Below are 22,961 nucleotides of genomic sequence, written 5' to 3'. Positions count from 1 at the left end.
CTTCCTTCCTTCCTTCCTTCCTTCCTTCCTTCCTTCCTTCCTTCCTTCCTTCCTTCCTTCCTTCCTTCCTTCCTTCCTTCCTTCCTTCCTTCCTTCCTCCATCTTCACTCCTTTCCCCCTCCTTTCCTCCTCTCCCTTTCTCCTCTCCCCTTCCTTCCTTCCTTCCTTCCTTCCTTCCTTCCTTCCTTCCTTCCTTCCTTCCTTCCTTCCTTCCCCTCCATCTTCACTCCTTTCCCCCCCTCCTTTCCTCCTCACTCCTTCTCCTCCTCTCCCTCATCCTTTCCTCCTCTCCCTTTCTCCTCTCCCCTTCCTTCCTTCCTTCCTTCCTTCCTTCCTTCCTTCCTTCCTTCCTTCCTTCCTTCCTTCCTTCCTTCCTTCCTTCCTTCCTTCCTTCCTTCCTTCCCCTCCATCTTCACTCCTTTCCCCCTCCATTCCTCCTCACTCCTTCTCCTCCTCCTTTCCTCCTCTCCCTTCCTCCTCTCCTCTCCCCTTCCTTCCTTCCTTCCTTCCTTCCTTCCTTCCTTCCTTCCTTCCTTCCTTCCTTCCTTCCTTCCTTCCTTCCTTCCTTCCTTCCTTCCTTCCTTCCTTCCTTCCTTCCTTCCTTCCTTCCTTCCCCTCCATCTTCACTCCTTTCCCCCCCTCCTTTCCTCCGCACTCCTTTCCTCCTCTCCCTCATCCTTTCCTCCTCTCCCTCATCCTTTCCTCCTCTCCCTCATCCTTTCCTCCTCTCCCTCATCCTGGGGTGAAACTCCAGGCTTTTTGAGAGTGGACTGAGCTGCTGAAAACGAGGCTGAAAAACCCCTTGCTGCTGTTGGTGTAACCCATGGGGATTGGTACCCTTTCGCTGGAGGAGGAATAGGAAGGCCTATTGATCCAGTCTGGCTGTGAGGGAGGAATAGGAAGGCCTATTGATCCAGTCTGGCTGTGAGGGAGGAATAGGAAGGCCTATTGATCCAGTCTGGCTGTGAGGGAGGAATAGGAAGGCCTATTGATCCAGTCTGGCTGTGAGGGAGGAATAGGAAGGCATATTGATCCAGTCTGGCTGTGAGGGAGGAATAGGAAGGCCTATTGATCCAGTCTGGCTGTGAGGGAGGAATAGGAAGGCCTATTGATCCAGTCTGGCTGTGAGGTAGGAATAGGAAGGCCTATTGATCCAGTCTGGCTGTGAGGGAGGAATAGGAAGGCCTATTGATCCAGTCTGGCTGTGAGGGAGGAATAGGAAGGCCTATTGATCCAGTCTGGCTGTGAGGGAGGAATAGGAAGGCCTATTGATCCAGTCTGGCTGTGAGGGAGGAGTAGGAAGGCATATTGATCCAGTCTGGCTGTGAGGGAGGAATAGGAAGGCCTATTGATCCAGTCTGGCTGATCCAGTCTGGCTGTGAGGGAGGAATAGGAAGGCCTATTGATCCAGTCTGGCTGTGAGGGAGGAATAGGAAGGCATATTGATCCAGTCTGGCTGTGAGGGAGGAATAGGAAGGCCTATTGATCCAGTCTGGCTGTGAGGGAGGAATAGGAAGGCCTATTGATAAGATACAGTCTGGCTGTGAGGGAGGAATAGGAAAGCATATTGATAAGACAGCAGCATGACATCCATCACATTAGCTAATTACCCATGTCACCCACCCTGTCCTGTGGTCTGGTGATGTGACCTGGTCTCTGTAGCCACACACACACACTAGTGCTGTCGTCAGTAGTTAAATACATGTGGTCCTGTGACATGACCTGGTCTCTGTAGCCTCACACACACACACACACACACACACACACACACACACACACACACACACACACACACACACACACACACACACACACACACACACACACACACACACACACACACACACACACACACACAGACTAGTGCTGTCGTCACTAGTTAACTACCTGTGGTCCTGTGACATGACCTGGTCTCTGTCTCTGTCACACACTTAAGAGTGACTCATCGTTCCTAATCACCCGCGGCAACACAGAACGTCACTGAGAAAGAGCCTTTATCGTCATCTTCATCAGCTTAGGGGGAGAGAGGAGGGGACAGGGGAGAGAGGAGGGGACAGGGGATGGGAGAGGGGGACGAGGGACGAGGGATGGGAGAGGGGGACAGGGGAGTGGAAAGAGGGACAGGGGAGTGGAAAGAGGGACAGGGGAGTGGAGAGAGGGAGTGGAAAGAGGGACAGGGAAGTGGAGAGAGGGAGTGGAAAGAGGGACAGGGGAGTGGAAAGAGGGACAGGGGAGTGGAAAGAGGGACAGGGGAGTGGAAAGAGGGACAGGGGAGTGGAAAGAGGGACAGGGGCGTGGAGAGAGGGACAGGGGATGGAAAAGGGACAGGGGAGTGGAGAGAGGGACAGGGGAGTGGAGAGAGGGAGTGGAAAGAGGGACAGGGAAGTGGAAAGAGGGCCAGGGGAGTGGAAAGAGGGACAGGGGAGTGGAAAGAGGGACAGGGGAGTGGAGAGAGGGACAGGGGAGTGGAAAGAGGGACAGGGGATGGGAGAGAGGGAGTGGAAAGAGGGACAGGGGAGTGGAAAGAGGGACAGGGGAGTGGAGAGAGGGAGTGGAAAGAGGGACAGGGGAGTGGAGAGAGGGAGTGGAAAGAGGGACAGGGGAGTGGAAAGAGGGACAGGGGAGTGGAGAGAGGGACAGGGGAGTGGAAAGGGGGACAGGGGGTGGAAAGAGGGACAGGGGAGTGGAAAGAGGGACAGGGGAGTGGAGAGAGGGACAGGGGAGTGGAAAGAGGGACAGGGGAGTGGAAAGAGGGACAGGGGAGTGGAAAGAGGGACAGGGGAGTGGAAAGAGGGACAGGGGGAGTGGAAAGAGGGACAGGGAGTGGAGAGAGGGACAGGGGGATGGAAAGGGGCAGGGGAGTGGAGAGAGGGAGTGGAAAGAGGGACAGGGGAGTGGAAAGAGGGACAGGGGAGTGGAAAGAGGGACAGGGGAGTGGAGAGAGGGACAGGGGAGTGGAAAGAGGGACAGGGGAGGGGAGAGAGGGAGTGGAAAGAGGGACAGGGGAGTGGAAAGATGGACAGGGGAGTGGAGAGAGGGAGTGGAGAGAGGGACAGGGGAGTGGAAAGAGGGACAGGGGAGTGGAAAGAGGGACAGGGGAGTGGAAAGAGGGACAGTGAAGTGGAAAGAGGGACAGGGAAGTGGAAAGAGGGACAGGGAAGTGGAAAGAGGGCCAGGGGAGTGGAGAGAGGGACAGGGGAGTGGAAAGAGGGACAGGGGAATGGAAAGAGGGACAGGGGAGTGGAGAGAGGGAGTGGAGAGAGGGACAGGGGAGTGGAAAGAGGGACAGGGAAGTGGAAAGAGGGAGTGGAAAGAGGGACAGGGAGTGGAGAGAGGGAGTGAAAGAGGGACAGGGGAGTGGAGAGAGGGATAGGGGAGTGGAAAGAGGGAGTGGAAAGAGGGACAGGGGAGTGGAGAAAGGGAGTGGAAAGAGGGACAGGGGAGTGGAAAGAGGGACAGGGGAATGGAAAGAGGGACAGGGGAGTGGATAGAGGGAGTGGAGAGAGGGACAGGGGAGTGGAGAGAGGGACAGGGGAGTGGAAAGAGGGACAGGGGAATGGAAAGAGGGACAGGGGAGTGGAGAGAGGGAGTGGAGAGAGGGACAGGGGAGTGGAAAGAGGGACAGGGGAATGGAAAGAGGGACAGGGGAGTGGAGAGAGGGAGTGGAGAGAGGGACAGGGGAGTGGAAAGAGGGAGTGGAAAGAGGGACAGGGGAGTGGAGAGAGGGAGTGGAAAGAGGGACAGGGGAGTGGAGAGAGGGACAGGGGAGTGGAAAGAGGGAGTGGAAAGAGGGACAGGGGAGTGGAGAGAGGGAGTGGAAAGAGGGACAGGGGAGTGGAGAGAGGGACAGGGGAGTGGAAAGAGGGACAGGGGAGTGGAAAGGCGAGTGGAAAGAGGGACAGGGGAGTGGAGAGAGGGACAGGGGAGTGGAGAGAGGGACAGGGGAGTGGAAAGAGGGACAGGGGAGTGGAGAGAGGGACAGGGGAGTGGAAAGAGGGACAGGGGATGGAAAAGGGACAGGGGAGTGGAAAGAGGGACAGGGAAGTGGAGAGAGGGAGTGGAAAGAGGAACAGGGGAGTGGAAAGAGGGACAGGGAAGTGGAGAGAGGGACAAGGGAGTGGAAAGAGGGACAGGGGATGGGAGAGAGGGACAGGGGAGTGGAAAGAGGGACAGGGGAGTGGAGAGAGGGACAGGGGAGTGGAGAGAGGGACAGGGGATGGGAGAAAGGGACAGGGGAGTGGAAAGAGGGAGTGGAAAGAGGGACAGGGGAGTGGAAAGAGGGACAGGGGAGTGGAAAGAGGAGTGGAAAGAGGGACAGGGGAGTGGAAAGAGGGACAGGGGAGTGGAAAGAGGGACATGGGAGTGGAAAGAGGGACAGGGGATGGGAGAGGGGGACAGTGGAGTGGAAAGAGGGACAGAAGAGGTGAAAGAGGGACAGGGGAGTTGAGAGGGGACAGGGGAGTGAAAAGAGGGATAGGGGGTGGGAGAGGGGGACAGGGGAGTGGAAAGAGGGACAGGGGAGTGGAAAGATGGAGTGGAAAGAGGGACAGGGAGTGGAGAGGGGACAGGGGAGTGGAAAGAGGGAGTGGAAAGAGGGACAAGGGAGTGGAGAGGGGACAGGGGAGTGAAAAGAGGGACAGGGGATGGGAGAGGGGGACAGGGGAGTGGAAAGAGGGACAGGGGAGTGGAGAGAGGGACAGGGGAGTGGAGAGAGGGACAGGGGGGAAAGAGGGACAGGGGAGTGGAAAGGCGAGTGGAAAGAGGGACAGGGGAGTGGAGAGAGGGACAGGGGAGTGGAGAGAGGGACAGGGGAGTGGAAAGAGGGACAGGGGAGTGGAGAGAGGGACAGGGGAGTGGAGAGAGGGACAGGGGAGTGGAAAGAGGGACAGGGGATGGAAAAGGGACAGGGAAGTGGAAAGAGGGACAGGGAAGTGGAGAGGGAGGGAAAGAGGAACAGGGGAGTGGAAAGAGGGACAGGGAAGTGGAGAGAGGGACAAGGGAGTGGAAAGAGGGACAGGGGATGGGAGAGAGGGACAGGGGAGTGGAAAGAGGGACAGGGGAGTGGAGAGAGGGACAGGGGAGTGGAGAGAGGGACAGGGGAAGGGAGAAAGGGACAGGGGAGTGGAAAGAGGGAGTGGAAAGAGGGACAGGGGAGTGGAAAGAGGGACAGGGGAGTGGAAAGAGGAGTGGAAAGAGGGACAGGGGAGTGGAAAGAGGGACAGGGGATGGGAGAGAGGGAGTGGAAAGAGGGACAGGGGAGTGGAAAGAGGGACAGGGGAGTGGAGAGAGGGAGTGGAAAGAGGGACAGGGGAGTGGAAAGAGGGACAGGGGAGTGGAGAGAGGGACAGGGGAGTGGAAAGGGGGACAGGGGGTGGAAAGAGGGACAGGGGAGTGGAAAGAGGGACAGGGGAGTGGAGAGAGGGACAGGGGAGTGGAAAGAGGGACAGGGGAGTGGAAAGAGGGACAGGGGAGTGGAAAGAGGGACAGGGAGTGGAAAGAGGGACAGGGGAGTGGAGAGAGGGACAGGGGGATGGAAAGGGGACAGGGGAGTGGAGAGAGGGAGTGGAAAGAGGGACAGGGGAGTGGAAAGAGGGACAGGGAAGTGGAAAGAGGGACAGGGGAGTGGAAAGAGGGACAGGGGAGTGGAGAGAGGGACAGGGGAGTGGAAAGAGGGACAGGGGATGGGAGAGAGGGAGTGGAAAGAGGGACAGGGGAGGGAGAGAGGGAGTGGAGAGAGGGAGTGGAAAGAGGGACAGGGGAGTGGAAAGAGGGACAGGGGAGTGGAAAGAGGGACAGTGAAGTGGAAAGAGGGACAGGGAAGTGGAAAGAGGGACAGGGAAGTGGAAAGAGGGCCAGGGGAGTGGAGAGAGGGACAGGGGAGTGGAAAGAGGGACAGGGGAATGGAAAGAGGGACAGGGGAGTGGAGAGAGGGAGTGGAGAGAGGGACAGGGGAGTGGAAAGAGGGACAGGGAAGTGGAAAGAGGGAGTGGAAAGAGGGACAGGGGAGTGGAGAGAGGGAGTGGAAAGAGGGACAGGGGAGTGGAGAGAGGGACAGGGGAGTGGAAAGAGGGAGTGGAAAGAGGGACAGGGGAGTGGAGAGAGGGAGTGGAAAGAGGGACAGGGGAGTGGAAAGAGGGACAGGGGAATGGAAAGAGGGACAGGGGAGTGGATAGAGGGAGTGGAGAGAGGGACAGGGGAGTGGAGAGAGGGACAGGGGAGTGGAAAGAGGGACAGGGGAATGGAAAGAGGGACAGGGGAGTGGAGAGAGGGAGTGGAGAGAGGGACAGGGGAGTGGAAAGAGGGACAGGGGAATGGAAAGAGGGACAGGGGAGTGGAGAGAGGGAGTGGAGAGAGGGACAGGGGAGTGGAAAGAGGGAGTGGAAAGAGGGACAGGGGAGTGGAGAGAGGGAGTGGAAAGAGGGACAGGGGAGTGGAGAGAGGGACAGGGGAGTGGAAAGAGGGAGTGGAAAGAGGGACAGGGGAGTGGAGAGAGGGAGTGGAAAGAGGGACAGGGGAGTGGAGAGAGGGACAGGGGAGTGGAAAGAGGGACAGGGGAGTGGAAAGGCGAGTGGAAAGAGGGACAGGGGAGTGGAGAGAGGGACAGGGGAGTGGAGAGAGGGACAGGGGAGTGGAGAGAGGGACAGGGGAGTGGAAAGAGGGACAGGGATGGAAAAGGGACAGGGGAGTGGAAAGAGGGACAGGGAAGTGGAGAGAGGGAGTGGAAAGAGGAACAGGGGAGTGGAAAGAGGGACAGGGAAGTGGAGAGAGGGACAGGGGAGTGGAAAGAGGGACAGGGGATGGGAGAGAGGGACAGGGGAGTGGAAAGAGGGACAGGGGAGTGGAGAGAGGGACAGGGGAGTGGAGAGAGGGAGTGGAAAGAGGGACAGGGGAGTGGAAAGAGGGACAGGGGAGTGGAAAGAGGAGTGGAAAGAGGGACAGGGGAGTGGAAAGAGGGACAGGGGAGTGGAAAGAGGGACAGGGGAGTGGAAAGAGGGACATGGGAGTGGAAAGAGGGACAGGGGATGGGAGAGGGGGACAGTGGAGTGGAAAGAGGGACAGAAGAGGTGAAAGAGGGACAGGGGAGTTGAGAGGGGACAGGGGAGTGAAAAGAGGGACAGGTGGATGGGAGAGGGGGACAGGGGAGTGGAAAGAGGGACAGGGGAGTGGAGAGAGGGACAGGGGAGTGGAGAGAGGGACAGGGGAGTGGAAAGAGGGACAGGGGAGTGGAAAGGCGAGTGGAAAGAGGGACAGGGGAGTGGAGAGAGGGACAGGGGAGTGGAGAGAGGGACAGGGGAGTGGAAAGAGGGACAGGGGAGTGGAGAGAGGGACAGGGGAGTGGAGAGAGGGACAGGGGAGTGGAAAGAGGGACAGGGGATGGAAAAGGGACAGGGGAGTGGAAAGAGGGACAGGGAAGTGGAGAGAGGGAGTGGAAAGAGGAACAGGGGAGTGGAAAGAGGGACAGGGAAGTGGAGAGAGGGACAAGGGAGTGGAAAGAGGGACAGGGGATGGGAGAGAGGGACAGGGGAGTGGAAAGAGGGACAGGGGAGTGGAGAGAGGGACAGGGGAGTGGAGAGAGGGACAGGGGATGGGAGAAAGGGACAGGGGAGTGGAAAGAGGGAGTGGAAAGAGGGACAGGGGAGTGGAAAGAGGGACAGGGGAGTGGAAAGAGGAGTGGAAAGAGGGACAGGGGAGTGGAAAGAGGGACAGGGGAGTGGAAAGAGGGACATGGGAGTGGAAAGAGGGACAGGGGATGGGAGAGGGGGACAGTGGAGTGGAAAGAGGGACAGAAGAGGTGAAAGAGGGACAGGGGAGTTGAGAGGGGACAGGGGAGTGAAAAGAGGGATAGGGGATGGGAGAGGGGGACAGGGGAGTGGAAAGAGGGACAGGGGAGTGGAAAGATGGAGTGGAAAGAGGGACAGGGAGTGGAGAGGGGACAGGGGAGTGGAAAGAGGGAGTGGAAAGAGGGACAAGGGAGTGGAGAGGGGACAGGGGAGTGAAAAGAGGGACAGGGGATGGGAGAGGGGGACAGGGGAGTGGAAAGATGGAGTGGAAAGAGGGACAGGGAGTGGAGAGGGGACAGGGGAGTGGAAAGAGGGACAGGGGATACTACTGGGGCTGAACGGACCAATCACTGTATTCGATATTCACCATCTGCATGTTAGAAGGAACCCTTTCCAGTTGCCATGGGAATCAGTGAGCTGCTGTGTGCTTCCTGGTGAACGGTACAGAACTAGGCAGTGTTCAGGGATGTCTGTTCAGTGTGTGTGTGTGTGTGTGTGTGTGTGTGTGTGTGTGTGTGTGTGTGTGTGTGTGTGTGTGTGTGTGTGTGTGTGTGTGTGTGTGTGTGTGTGTGTGTGTGTGTGTGTGTGTGTGTGTGTGTGTGTGTGTGTGTGTGTGTGTGTGTGTGTGTGTGTGTGTGTGTGTGTGTGTGTGTGTGTGTGTGTGTGTGTGTGTGTGTGTGTGTGTGTGTGTGTGTGTGTGTGTGTGTGTGTGTGTGTGTGTGTGTGTGTGTGTGTGTGTGTGTGTGTGTGTGTGTGTGTGTGTGTGTGTGTGTGTGTGTGGTGTGTGTGTGTGTGTGTGTGTGTGTGTGTGTGTGTGTGTGTGTGTGTGTGTGTGTGTGTGTGTGTGTGTGTGTGTGTGTGTGTGTGTGTGTGTGTGTGTGTGTGTGTGTGTGTGTGTGTGTGTGTGTGTGTGTGTGTGTGTGTGTGTGTGTGTGTGTGTGTGTGTGTGTGTGTGTGTGTGTGTGTGTGTGTGTGTGTGTGTGTGTGTGTGTGTGTGTGTGTGTGTGTGTGTGTGTGTGTGTGTGTGTGTGTGTGTGTGTGTGTGTGTGTGTGTGTGTGTGTGTGTGTGTGTGTGTGTGTGTGTGTGTGTGTGTGTGTGTGTGTGTGTGTGTGTGTACTTCCTGGTAAACAGTCCAGACATAGGCAGAGTTCAGATAGATCCACACAGAACAGGGGAATGTCTGTGTTGGGTACAGCACCACTGTCTGGTTGGGGTTGGTACAGCACCACTGTCTGGTTGGAGTTGGTACAGCACCACTGTCTGGTTGGGGTTGGTACAGCACCACTGTCTGGTTGGGGTTGGTACAGCACCACTGTCTGGTTGGGGTTGGTACAGCACCACTGTCTGGTTGGGGTTGGTACAGCACCACTGTCTGGTTGGGGTTGGTACAGCACCACTGTCTGGTTGGGGTTGGTACAGCACCACTGTCTGGTTGGGGTTGATATAGCACAGGGGAATGCTTGCAGAGATGAACTATCAGGTTAGAGACAGGAACACTCTGACATGACGGTAGATCATCAGAGATGAACTATCAGGTTAGAGACAGGAACACATGACAACACTACTGAGATGTTATCATGGAGAGAGAGAGACAGACAGACAGTCAGACAGACAGTCAGACAGACAGAATGTAGGAAATGGTTGGTGAGAGAGAGAGAGACAGACAGACAGTCAGACAGAGAGAGTCAGACAGTCAGTCAGACAGACAGAATGTGGGAAATGGTTGGTGAGAGAGAGAGACAGACAGACAGTCAGACAGTCAGACAGACAGACAGAATGTGGGAAATGGTTGGTGAGAGAGAGAGAGACAGACAGACAGTCAGACAGAGAGACAGACAGTCAGACAGAGAGACAGACAGTCAGACAGAGAGACAGACAGTCAGACAGAGAGACAGACAGACAGTCAGACAGACAGAATGTGGGAAATGGTTGGTGGGGCTCAAAACAAAAATCATGTCAAATAAGTTGTTGTTTTGTGATATCATTAAGAACGGTGTAACCAAATAATGGTAATTCTAACAATGTATACGTCCTAGTTATCAGATCTAAATGTTGGGGAACTTATACGATTAAATATGAAACTATTTGTGAGAAGATGAAATGTGATTTTAGCCTTCTAAATTATAATTATTTTTCATGTAAAGTTTTACCCAGTCGGTGACCACGCCCACGTGACATTATGCCAAAAGGAGGGAACGCCCCTTTTCCCCCAGATTGTTTAAGCCTTTGTATCAGGTTAGTCCACTAGGGACTTTTCATTGTAGTCTAGTAAACTCGACCGAGGACCACCACGTGTGTACCTTTGAAGGATTCAGTCTAACGGTGGACGAGACGGGAAGAGCATTTCCCTTCCACCACCATGTGGTCTGCCGTTTTTCCATTCTAAACAGACACTTCCAGAACAAAGGACATGGTGGGCAACCAGAGACTTTATATATATAATATAGAATAATAATACTAATAATATATGCCATTTAGCTGACGCTTTTATCCAAAGCGACTTACAGTCATGTGTGCATACATTCTACGTATGGGTGGTCCCGAATCGAACCCACTACCCTGGCGTTACAAGCGCCATGCTCTACCAACTGAGCCACAGAAGGACCACTACTTTATGTCGAACTATTCGTCACAGACGGATCGGGCGATTTCAACAGAGAGAGACGACAAAGACATACAAGCGTAAATATGTACATTGCATTTCTAAATCCAAATGAGCGGTTGTTAGGGTGATAACTATCCATATTTTCACGATGAGCGTATTATTCAACTGTATGTACGATAGTTTAATTTCTTTGTCGCTCTTTCTTTTCCCAACCCTTTTCATTATGTAACAAGCCGTCATATCGGGTTCGTCCACTAGGGACCTTTCATTGTGGAACAAGCCGTCATATCAGGTTAGTCCACTAGGGACCTTTCATTATGTAACAAGCCGTCATATCGGGTTAGTCCACTAGGGACCTTTCATTGTGTAACAAGCCATCATATCGGGTTAGTCCACTAGGGACTTTTCATTGTGTAACAAGCCGTGATATCAGGTTAGTCCACTAGGGACTTTTCATTGTGTAACAAGCCGTCATATCGGGTTAGTCCACTAGGGACTTTTCATTGCACCGTGTTAGTAATCAGTGTATAATCTATCCTGTGTGTGTGATTTTTTAGTTATTTAGTAAATACACAAATTGGCTGCATTATTTATCGCTGATTCCTCATGGAGACTAGGGTTTGTGCAGATATATAGGATATTACGATGTATCAGAATGAGACTGAAATAGGAGCAAATTAATGATGGATGACAGTATATCAATATATTCTGATATTTTTGAGTTAATTCGGGAAACTGCAAACTTGTTAAAATAAACTTTTTCCACGGTGCCCCAAATGAATACTTAATTATTTGTTATATGATTAATTTAATCGCGTAATAATTGGATGAATAGCCGTCATCGCATTAATGGTAGTCACGACACAGACTACATCCACATTAATGGTAGTCACGACACAGACTACATCCACATTAATGGTAGTCACGACACAGACTACATCCACATTAATGGTAGTCACGACACGACAAAGACTACATCCACATTAATGGTAGTCACGACACAGACTACATCCACATTAATGGTAGTCACGACACGACACAGACTACATCCACATTAATGGTAGTCACGACACAGACTACATCCACATTAATGGTAGTCACGACACAGACTACATCCACATTAATGGTAGTCACGACACAGACTACATCCACATTAATGGTAGTCACGACACAGACTACATCCATATTAATGGTAGTCACGACACAGACTACATCCATATTAATGGTAGTCACGACACAGACTACATCCACATTAATGGTAGTCACGACACAGACTACATCCACATTAATGGTAGTCACGACACGACACAGACTACATCCACATTAATGGTAGTCACGACACAGACTACATCCACATTAATGGTAGACACGACACAGACTACATCCACATTAATGGTAGTCACGACACAGACTACATCCACATTAATGGTAGTCACGACACAGACTACATCCACATTAATGGTAGTCACGACACGACACAGACTACATCCACATTAATGGTAGTCACGACACGACACAGACTACATCCACATTAATGGTAGTCACGACACAGACTACATCCACATTAATGGTAGTCACGACACAGACTACATCCACATTAATGGTAGTCACGACACAGACTACAGACTACATCCACATTAATGGTAGTCACGACACGACACAGACTACATCCACATTAACGGTAGTCATGACACAGACTACATCCACATTAATGGTAGTCACGACACTACACACAGACTACATCCACATTAATGGTAGTCACGACACGACACAGACTACATCCACATTAATGGTAGTCACATCACGACACAGACTACATCCACATTAATGGTAGTCACGTCACGACACAGACTACATCCACATTAATGGTAGTCACGACTACATCGACACAGACTACATCCACATTAATGGTAGTCACATCACGACACAGACTACATCCACATTAATGGTAGTCACGACACAGACTACATCCACATTAATGGTAGTCACGACACAGACTACATCCACATTAATGGTAGTCACGACACAGACTACATCCACATTAATGGTAGTCACGACACAGACTACATCCACATTAATGGTAGTCACGACACAGACTACATCCACATTAATGGTAGTCACGACACAGACTACATCCACATTAATGGTAGTCACGACACAGACTACATCCATATTAATGGTAGTCACGACACAGACTACATCCACATTAATGGTAGTCACGACACAGACTACATCCACATTAATGGTAGTCACGACACAGACTACATCCACATTAATGGTAGTCACGACACAGACTACATCCACATTAATGGTAGTCACGACACAGACTACATCCACATTAATGGTAGTCACGACACAGACTACATCCACATTAATGGTAGTCACGACACAGACTACATCCACATTAATGGTAGTCACGACACAGACTACATCCACATTAATGGTAGTCACGTCACAGACTACATCCACATTAATGGTAGTCACGACACAGACTACATCCACATTAATGGTAGTCACGTCACGACACAGACTACATCCACATTAATGGTAGTCACGACACAGACTACATCCACATTAATGGTAGTCACGTCACAGACTACATCCACATTAATGGTAGTCACGTCACAACACAGACTACATCCACATTAATGGTAGTCACGACACAGACTACATCCACATTAATGGTAGTCACGACACAACACAGACTACATCCACATTAATGGTAGTCACGACACAGACTACATCCACATTAATGGTAGTCACGACACAGACTACATCCACATTAATGGTAGTCACGTCACGACACAGACTACATCCACATTAATGGTAGTCACGACACAGACTACATCCACATTAATGGTAGTCACGACACAGACTACATCCACATTAATGGTAGTCACGACACAGACTACATCCACATTAATGGTAGTCACGACACAGACTACATCCATATTAATGGTAGTCACGACACAGACTACATCCACATTAATGGTAGTCACGACACAGACTACATCCACATTAATGGTAGTCACGACACGACACAGACTACATCCACATTAATGGTAGTCACGACACAGACTACATCCACATTAATGGTAGTCACGACACAGACTACATCCATATTAACGGTAGTCACGACACGACACAGACTACCTCCACATTAACGGTAGTCACGACACAGACTACATCCACATTAATGGTAGTCACGACACAGACTACATCCACATTAATGGTAGACACGACACAGACTACATCCACATTAATGGTAGTCACGACACGACACAGAGACTACATCCACATTAATGGTAGACACGACACAGACTACATCCACATTAATGGTAGACACGACACAGACTACATCCACATTAATGGTAGTCACGACACGACACAGACTACATCCACATTAATGGTAGTCACGACACAGACTACATCCACATTAATGGTAGTCACGACACGACACAGACTACATCCACATTAATGGTAGACACGACACAGACTACATCCACATTAATGGTAGTCACGACACACACAGACTACATCCACATTAATGGTAGTCACGACACAGACTACATCCACATTAATGGTAGTCACGACACAGACTACATCCACATTAATGGTAGTCACGACACACAGACTACATCCACATTAATGGTAGACACGACACAGACTACATCCACATTAATGGTAGTCACGACTGTCGACACGACACAGACTACATCCACATTAATGGTAGACACGACACAGACTACATCCATATTAATGGTAGTCACGACACAGACTACATCCACATTAATGGTAGTCACGACACAGACTACATCCACATTAATGGTAGTCACGTCACGACACAGACTACATCCACATTAATGGTAGTCACGACACAGACTACATCCACATTAATGGTAGTCACAACACAGACTACATCCACATTAATGGTAGTCACGACACGCACTACATCCACTACCAGAAAAGTCATCCATCACAAATGTAATAAAATGTAACAAACAACAATTATTAAAATATAAACTACTACAGATGTCAGCAGAGAGCATTCTAGACTAAAGGTCTCTCCCTATAGATAGAAAGACAGACAGACAAATGGGCAGACAGCCATACAGATGGCTTGTCTCAGGATGATAAGTTGGTGGTTGAAGATATCCATTTCATGGTGTGGGGCTGTGCTTTGGCAAAGTGGGTGGGGTTATATCCTTCCTGTTTGGCCCTGTCCGAGGGTGTCCTCGGATGGGGCCACAGTGTCTCCTGACCCCTCCAGCATTTATGCTGCAGTAGTTTGTGTCGGGTGGCTTGGGTCAGTTTGTTATATCTGGAGTACTTCTCCTGTCCTATTCGGTGTCCTGTGTGAATCTAAGTGTGCGTTCTCTAATTCTCTCCTTCTTTCTTTCTCTCTCTCGGAGGACCTGAGCCCAAGGACCATGCCCCAGGACTACCTGACATGATGACTCCTTGCTGTCCCCAGTCCACCTGGCCATGCTGCTGCTCCAGTTTCAACTGTTCTGCCTGTGATTATTATTTTTGGACCATGCTGGTCATTTATGAACATTTGAACATATTGGTTATGTTCTGTTATAATCTCCATCTCCACCCGGCACAGCCAGAAGAGGACTGGCCACCCCTCATAGCCTGGTTCCTAAATAGGTTTCTTCCTAGGTTTTGACCTTTCTAGGGAGTTTTTCCTAGCCACCGTGCTTCTACACCTGCATTGCTTGCTGTTTGGGGTTTTAGGCTGGGTTTCTGTACAGCCCTTTGAGATATCAGCTGATGTACGAAGGGCTATATGAATACATTTCATTTGATGGACAGGCAGACAGCTTGACCGACTTGATAGACGGACAAACAATCACAGACAGACAGGGCAACTTCATCTCAGGGAGAAATTGATCAAGCCAAATCGACATTCACAATATGATTGAATGCTCTCAGAATCGCCCAAATCAAATCACTCAAACTTTCTTTGTTGCCAAGTCATCGTACTCCTGCTCTGTACCGTAGGAGGCTTGGGGAATGTTGGATCAATTCTGTCATGCTACTGTTAAAATAACTGAATTTAGATGGTTCAATATTAAAATAGCATGAACTAAAGGAGAGAGAGAGATACAGAGAAAGGGGATGAAAAGTGGAGAGAGAGAAAGGGCAGGGAAAGCGGAGAGAGAGAGAAAGAGAGAGAGAGAGAGCTGCAGCTGTTCTCGTCTTGCCCAGGCAGAAGCGCTTGCTGACTCCCCCTCCTCCCCACCTTGCGCTCCCTCCGGGGCCTGTCATTGGTTTGCGTTGCTAGTGACTCGGCTGCCTGCCTGCTCACTACTCCTGCCTGTGTGTGACTCGGCTACTGTCTCTCTGCCTGCCTGTTTCCCTGGCTGAGTAGCTGCCTGGCTGGCTGCCTGGGTCTCTGACTGTCTGCCTGTTTCCCTGGCTGAGTAGCTGCCTGGCTGGCTGCCTGGTTCTCTGACTGTCTGCCTGTTTCCCTGGCTGAGTAGCTGCCTGGCTGGCTGCCTGTTTCCCTGGCTGAGTAGCTGCCTGGCTGGCTGCCTGGGTCTCTGACTGTCTGCCTGTTTCCCTGGGTGAGTAGCTGCCTGGCTGGCTGCCTGGGTCTCTGACTGTCTGCCTGTTTCCTGGCTGAGTAGCTGCCTGGCTGGCTGCCTGTTTCCCTGGCTGAGTAGCTGCCTGGCTGGCTGCCTGGGTCTCTGACTGTCTGCCTGTTTCCCTGGCTGAGTAGCTGCCTGGCTGGCTGCCTGGTTCTCTGACTGTCTGCCTGTTTCCCTGGCTGAGTAGCTGCCTGGCTGGCTGCCTGTTTCCCTGGCTGAGTAGCTGCCTGGCTGGCTGCCTGGGTCTCTGACTGTCTGCCTGTTTCCCTGGCTGAGTAGCTGCCTGGCTGGCTGCCTGGGTCTCTGACTGTCTGCCTGTTTCCCTGGCTGAGTAGCTGCCTGGCTGGCTGCCTGGTTCTCTGACTGTCTGCCTGTTTCCCTGGCTGGCTGCCTGGTTCTCTGACTGTCTGCCTGTTTCCCTGGCTGGCTGCCTGGTTCTCTGACTGTCTGCCTGTTTCCCTGGCTGAGTAGCTGCCTGGCTGTCTGCCTGTTTCCCTGGCTGAGTAGCTGCCTGGCTGGCTGCCTGTTTCCCTGGCTGAGTAGCTGCCTGGCTGGCTGCCTGGTTCTCTGGCTGGCTGCCTGTTTCCCTGGCTGGCTGCCTGGTTCTCTGACTGTCTGCCTGTTTCCCTGGCTGGCTGCCTGGTTCTCTGACTGTCTGCCTGTTTCCCTGGCTGGCTGCCTGGTTCTCTGACTGTCTGCCTGTTTCCCTGGCTGAGTAGCTGCCTGGCTGTCTGCCTGTTTCCCTGGCTGAGTAGCTGCCTGGCTGGCTGCCTGTTTCCCTGGCTGAGTAGCTGCCTGGCTGGCTGCCTGGTTCTCTGGCTGGCTGCCTGTTTCCCTGGCTGGCTGCCTGGTTCTCTGACTGTCTGCCTGTTTCCCTGGCTGGCTGCCTGGTTCTCTGACTGTCTGCCTGTTTCCCTGGCTGAGTAGCTGCCTGGCTGTCTGCCTGTTTCCCTGGCTGAGTAGCTGCCTGGCTGGCTGCCTGTTTCCCTGGCTGAGTAGCTGCCTGGCTGGCTGCCTGGTTCTCTGGCTGGCTGCCTGTTTCCCTGGCTGGCTGCCTGGTTCTCTGACTGTCTGCCTGTTTCCCTGGCTGGCTGCCTGGTTCTCTGACTGTCTGCCTGTTTCCCTGGCTGAGTAGCTGCCTGGCTGTCTGCCTGTTTCCCTGGCTGAGTAGCTGCCTGGCTGGCTGCCTGTTTCCCTGGCTGAGTAGCTGCCTGGCTGGCTGCCTGGTTCTCTGGCTGGCTGCCTGTTTCCCTGGCTGGCTGCCTGGTTCTCTGACTGTCTGCCTGTTTCCCTGGCTGGCTGCCTGGTTCTCTGACTGTCTGCCTGTTTCCCTGGCTGGCTGCCTGGTTCTCTGACTGTCTGCCTGTTTCCCTGGCTGAGTAGCTGCCTGGCTGGCTGCCTGTTTCCCTGGCTGAGTAGCTGCCTGGCTGGCTGCCTGTTTCCCTGGCTGAGTAGCTGCCTGGCTGGCTGCCTGGTTCTCTGACTGTCTGCCTGTTTCCCTGGCTGGCTGCCTGTTTCCCTGGCTGGTACCTTTTCTGCCGCAGCACTCCGTCCAGGTCGTGCTGTTTGTCTCGTAGAAGCCTCTGGAGGTGCTGTATTTCTGTCTGGTAGGAGGCTGCCCTCCCTGCAAAGTCCTCCTCCTGCTCCACCAGCCTCTGGCCCAGAACCCCCAGGCTGCAGGCTGCCTGCTTCTTGTACACCTGGAGGGGGAGAAGAGGAGACAGTCAGACCGCTGCCTGCTCCTGGAGAGAGAGAGAGAGAGAGAGAGAGAGAGAGAGAGAGAGAGAGAGAGAGAGAGAGAGAGAGAGAGAGAGAGAGAGAGGACAGAGACGCTTAGATGGCTGGAGGGGGGAGGAAGAGAGAGTCAGACCGCTGCCTGCTCCTGGAGGGATAGAGAGAGAGAGGAGACGGTTAGACTGCCGGCTCCCTGTGAGAGAGAGGAGACCCTGTCAGGGGGATGGCTCCACCACAGAACGGACATTTAGCACCACCACTACTACCAGCACCTCGAGGAGCATAGGATAACTCAGGCTATTAAGTACTCAGACACTGGACCACTGGAGTACCCAGACACTGGACCACTGGAGTACCCAGACACTGGACCACTGGAGTACCCAGACACTGGACCACTGGAGTACCCAGACACTGGACCACTGGAGTACCCAGACACTGGACCACTGGAGTACCCAGACACTGGACCACTGGAGTACCCAGACACTGGACCACTGGAGTACCCAGACACTGGACCACTGGAGTACCCAGACACTGGACCACTGGAGTACCCAGACACTGGACCACTGGAGTACCCAGACACTGGACCACTGAGCCACTGGACCACTGGAATACCCAGACACTGGACCACTGGAGTACCCAGACACTGGAACACTGGAGTACCCCGACACTGGACCACTGGAGTACCCAGACACTGGACCTACTGCAGGGAAGGTAAGGATTTGGGGAAGGGAGAGAGAGGGGTACTTGTTTTAACTTCTAATGTGTTAGGTAGTGTGTTTGTCTCAGTATGTGTGTTAGTGTGTCTGTGTGTGAGAGCACTGTCCCCCAGCCCAGCCAGGCATTCATTAACTTCATCCATTGTCCCCCAGCCCAGCCAGGCATTCATAAACTTCACCATTGTCCCCCAGCCCAGCCAGGCATTCATTAACTTCATCCATTGTCCCCCAGCCCAGCCAGGCATTCATTAACTTCATCCACTGTCCCCCAGCCCAGCCAGGCATTCATTAACTTCATCCACTGTCCCCCAGCCCATCCAGGCATTCATACACTTCATCCACTGTCTCCAGCCCAGCCAGACATTCATACACTTCATCCACCGTCCCCAGCCAGGCCTGAGTAAAAGAGGGCTGAGTAAAAGAGGGCTGAGTAAAAGAGGGCTGAGTAAAAGAGGGCTGAGTGAAACAGGGCTGAGTGAAGCAGGGCTGAGTGAAGCAGGGCTGAGTGAAGCAGGGCTGAGCGTGGGAACAGCAGCAGTAGCAGCAGTGATGTGATGATGTGGTCTTAAAGAAAAACACAGTCTGAAGTCATCAGTTTGCCTCAGGATATTAACAATCTACCTCTAAATAATGCTGTCTGACCTGTTAATGAACCAGCAACACAACACAGACCTGTTAATGAACCAGCAACACAGACCTGGTAATGAACCAGCAACACAACACAGACCTGTTAATGAACCAGCAACACAGACCTGGTAATGAACCAGCAACACAACACAGACCTGTTAGTGAACCAGCAACACAGACCTGGTAATGAACCAGCAACACAACACAGACCTGTTAATGAACCAGCAACACAGATCTGGTAATGAACCAGCAACACAACACAGACCTGGTAATGAACCAGCAACACAACACAGACCTGGTAATGAACCAGCAACACAACACAGACCTGTTAATGAACCAGCAACACAGACCTGGTAATGAACCAGCAACACAACACAGACCTGTTAATGAACCAGCAACACAGACCTGGTAATGAACCAGCAACACAACACAGACCTGTTAATGAACCAGCAACACAGACCTGGTAATGAACCAGCAACACAACACAGACCTGTTAATGAACCAGCAACACAGACCTGGTAATGAACCAGCAACAAAACACAGACCTGGTAATGAACCAGCAACACAACACAGACCTGTTAATGAACCAGCAACACAACACAGACCTGTTAATGAACCAGCAACACAACACAGACCTGTTAATGAACCAGCAACACAACACAGACCTGTTAATGAACCAGCAACACAACACAGACCTGTTAATGAACCAGCAACACAGACCTGGTAATGAACCAGCAACACAACACAGACCTGGTAATGAACCAGCAACACAACACAGACCTGGTAATGAACCAGCAACACAACACAGACCTGTTAATGAACCAGCAACACAGACCTGGTAATGAACCAGCAACACAACACAGACCTGTTAATGAACCAGCAACACAGACCTGGTAATGAACCAGCAACACAACACAGACCTGTTAATGAACCAGCAACACAGACCTGGTAATGAACCAGCAACACAACACAGACCTGTTAATGAACCAGCAACACAGACCTGGTAATGAACCAGCAACACAACACAGACCTGGTAATGAACCAGCAACACAACACAGACCTGGTAATGAACCAGCAACACAACACAGACCTGTTAATGAACCAGCAACACAGACCTGGTAATGAACCAGCAACACAACACAGACCTGTTAATGAACCAGCAACACAGACCTGGTAATGAACCAGCAACACAACACAGACCTGTTAATGAACCAGCAACACAGACCTGGTAATGAACCAGCAACACAACACAGACCTGTTAATGAACCAGCAACACAGACCTGGTAATGAACCAGCAACAAAACACAGACCTGGTAATGAACCAGCAACACAACACAGACCTGTTAATGAACCAGCAACACAACACAGACCTGTTAATGAACCAGCAACACAGACCTGGTAATGAACCAGCAACACAACACAGACCTGTTAATGAACCAGCAACACAGACCTGGTAATGAACCAGCAACACAACACAGACCTGGTAATGAACCAGCAACACAACACAGACCTGGTAATGAACCAGCAACACAACACAGACCTGTTAATGAACCAGCAACACAGACCTGGTAATGAACCAGCAACACAACACAGACCTGTTAATGAACCAGCAACACAGACCTGGTAATGAACCAGCAACACAACACAGACCTGTTAATGAACCAGCAACACAGACCTGGTAATGAACCAGCAACACAACACAGACCTGTTAATGAACCAGCAACACAGACCTGGTAATGAACCAGCAACAAAACACAGACCTGGTAATGAACCAGCAACACAACACAGACCTGTTAATGAACCAGCAACACAACACAGACCTGTTAATGAACCAGCAACACAACACAGACCTGTTAATGAACCAGCAACACAACACAGACCTGTTAATGAACCAGCAACACAACACAGACCTGTTAATGAACCAGCAACACAGACCTGGTAATGAACCAGCAACACAACACAGACCTGGTAATGAACCAGCAACACAACACAGACCTGGTAATGAACCAGCAACACAACACAGACCTGTTAATGAACCAGCAACACAGACCTGGTAATGAACCAGCAACACAACACAGACCTGTTAATGAACCAGCAACACAGACCTGGTAATGAACCAGCAACACAACACAGACTTGTTAATGAACCAGCAACACAGACCTGGTAATGAACCAGCAACACAAAACAGACCTGTTAATGAACCAGCAACACAGACCTGGTAATGAACCAGCAACACAGACCTGATAATGAACCAGCAACACAACACAGACCTGGTAATGAACCAGCAACACAACACAGACCTGTTAATGAACCAGCAACACAGACCTGGTAATGAACCAGCAACACAACACAGACCTGTTAATGAACCAGCAACACAGACCTGGTAATGAACCAGCAACACAACACAGACCTGTTAATGAACCAGCAACACAGACCTGGTAATGAACCAGCAACACAACACAGACCTGTTAATGAACCAGCAACACAGACCTGGTAATGAACCAGCAACACAGACCTGTTAATGAACCAGCAACACAACACAGACCTGGTAATGAACCAGCAACACAACACAGACCTGTTAATGAACCAGCAACACAGACCTGGTAATGAACCAGCAACACAGACCTGGTAATGAACCAGCAACACAGACCTGGTAATGAACCAGCAACACAGACCTGGTAATTAACCAGCAACACAGACCTGTTAATGAACCAGCAACACAACACAGACCTGGTAATGAACCAGCAACACAACACAGACCTGGTAATGAACCAGCAACACAACACAGACCTGTTAATGAACCAGCAACACAACACAGACCTGTTAATGAACCAGCAACACAGACCTGGTAATGAACCAGCAACACAGACCTGGTAATGAACCAGCAACACAGACCTGGTAATGAACCAGCAACACAGACCTGTTAATGAACCAGCAACACAACACAGACCTGGTAATGAACCAGCAACACAACACAGACCTGGTAATGAACCAGCAACACAACACAGACCTGTTAATGAACCAGCAACACAACACAGACCTGTTAATGAACCAGCAACACAGACCTGGTAATGAACCAGCAACACAGACCTGGTAATGAACCAGAAACACAACACAGACCTGGTAATGAACCAGCAACACAACACAGACCTGGTAATGAACCAGCAACACAACACAGACCTGTTAATGAACCAGCAACACAGACCTGGTAATGAACCAGCAACACAACACAGACCTGATAATGAACCAGCAACACAGACCTGGTAATGAACCAGCAACACAACACAGACCTGTTAATGAACCAGCAACACAGACCTGGTAATGAACCAGCAACACAACACAGACCTGTTAATGAACCAGCAACACAGACCTGGTAATGAACCAGCAACAAAACACAGACCTGGTAATGAACCAGCAACACAACACAGACCTGTTAATGAACCAGCAACACAACACAGACCTGTTAATGAACCAGCAACACAACACAGACCTGTTAATGAACCAGCAACACAACACAGACCTGTTAATGAACCAGCAACACAACACAGACCTGTTAATGAACCAGCAACACAGACCTGGTAATGAACCAGCAACACAACACAGACCTGGTAATGAACCAGCAACACAACACAGACCTGGTAATGAACCAGCAACACAACACAGACCTGTTAATGAACCAGCAACACAGACCTGGTAATGAACCAGCAACACAACACAGACCTGTTAATGAACCAGCAACACAGACCTGGTAATGAACCAGCAACACAACACAGACCTGTTAATGAACCAGCAACACAGACCTGGTAATGAACCAGCAACACAACACAGACCTGTTAATGAACCAGCAACACAGACCTGGTAATGAACCAGCAACACAGACCTGGTAATGAACCAGCAACA

The 22,961-nt window shown here is 51.5% G+C and overlaps 2 protein-coding genes across 2 annotated transcripts in view; one reads left to right on the top strand and one right to left on the bottom strand.

The window, feature by feature from the left end:
- Positions 1-22,961, bottom strand: part of LOC127924863 (centrosomal protein of 89 kDa-like) — an 87,433-nt gene that overhangs the window by 6,891 nt on the left and 57,581 nt on the right. Inside the window, exon 5 of the mRNA XM_052509504.1 lies at positions 17,515-17,684. Within this exon, the coding sequence (XP_052365464.1) occupies positions 17,515-17,684 (170 nt within the window). The remainder of the gene's footprint in view (positions 1-17,514; positions 17,685-22,961) is intronic.
- The window catches only part of LOC118383409 (E3 ubiquitin-protein ligase RNF182), a 30,994-nt gene continuing 25,725 nt past the window's right edge, over positions 17,693-22,961 (top strand). The window contains exon 1 of the mRNA XM_052509503.1: positions 17,693-18,429. The gene's annotated coding sequence lies outside the window, so the exon portion shown is untranslated. The remainder of the gene's footprint in view (positions 18,430-22,961) is intronic.

This window comes from Oncorhynchus keta, unplaced genomic scaffold (assembly GCF_023373465.1).
Source record: "Oncorhynchus keta strain PuntledgeMale-10-30-2019 unplaced genomic scaffold, Oket_V2 Un_contig_4684_pilon_pilon, whole genome shotgun sequence".
Classification (NCBI taxonomy): Eukaryota; Metazoa; Chordata; class Actinopteri; order Salmoniformes; family Salmonidae; genus Oncorhynchus; species Oncorhynchus keta.
This window is presented reverse-complemented; position numbering and strand designations above follow the sequence as displayed.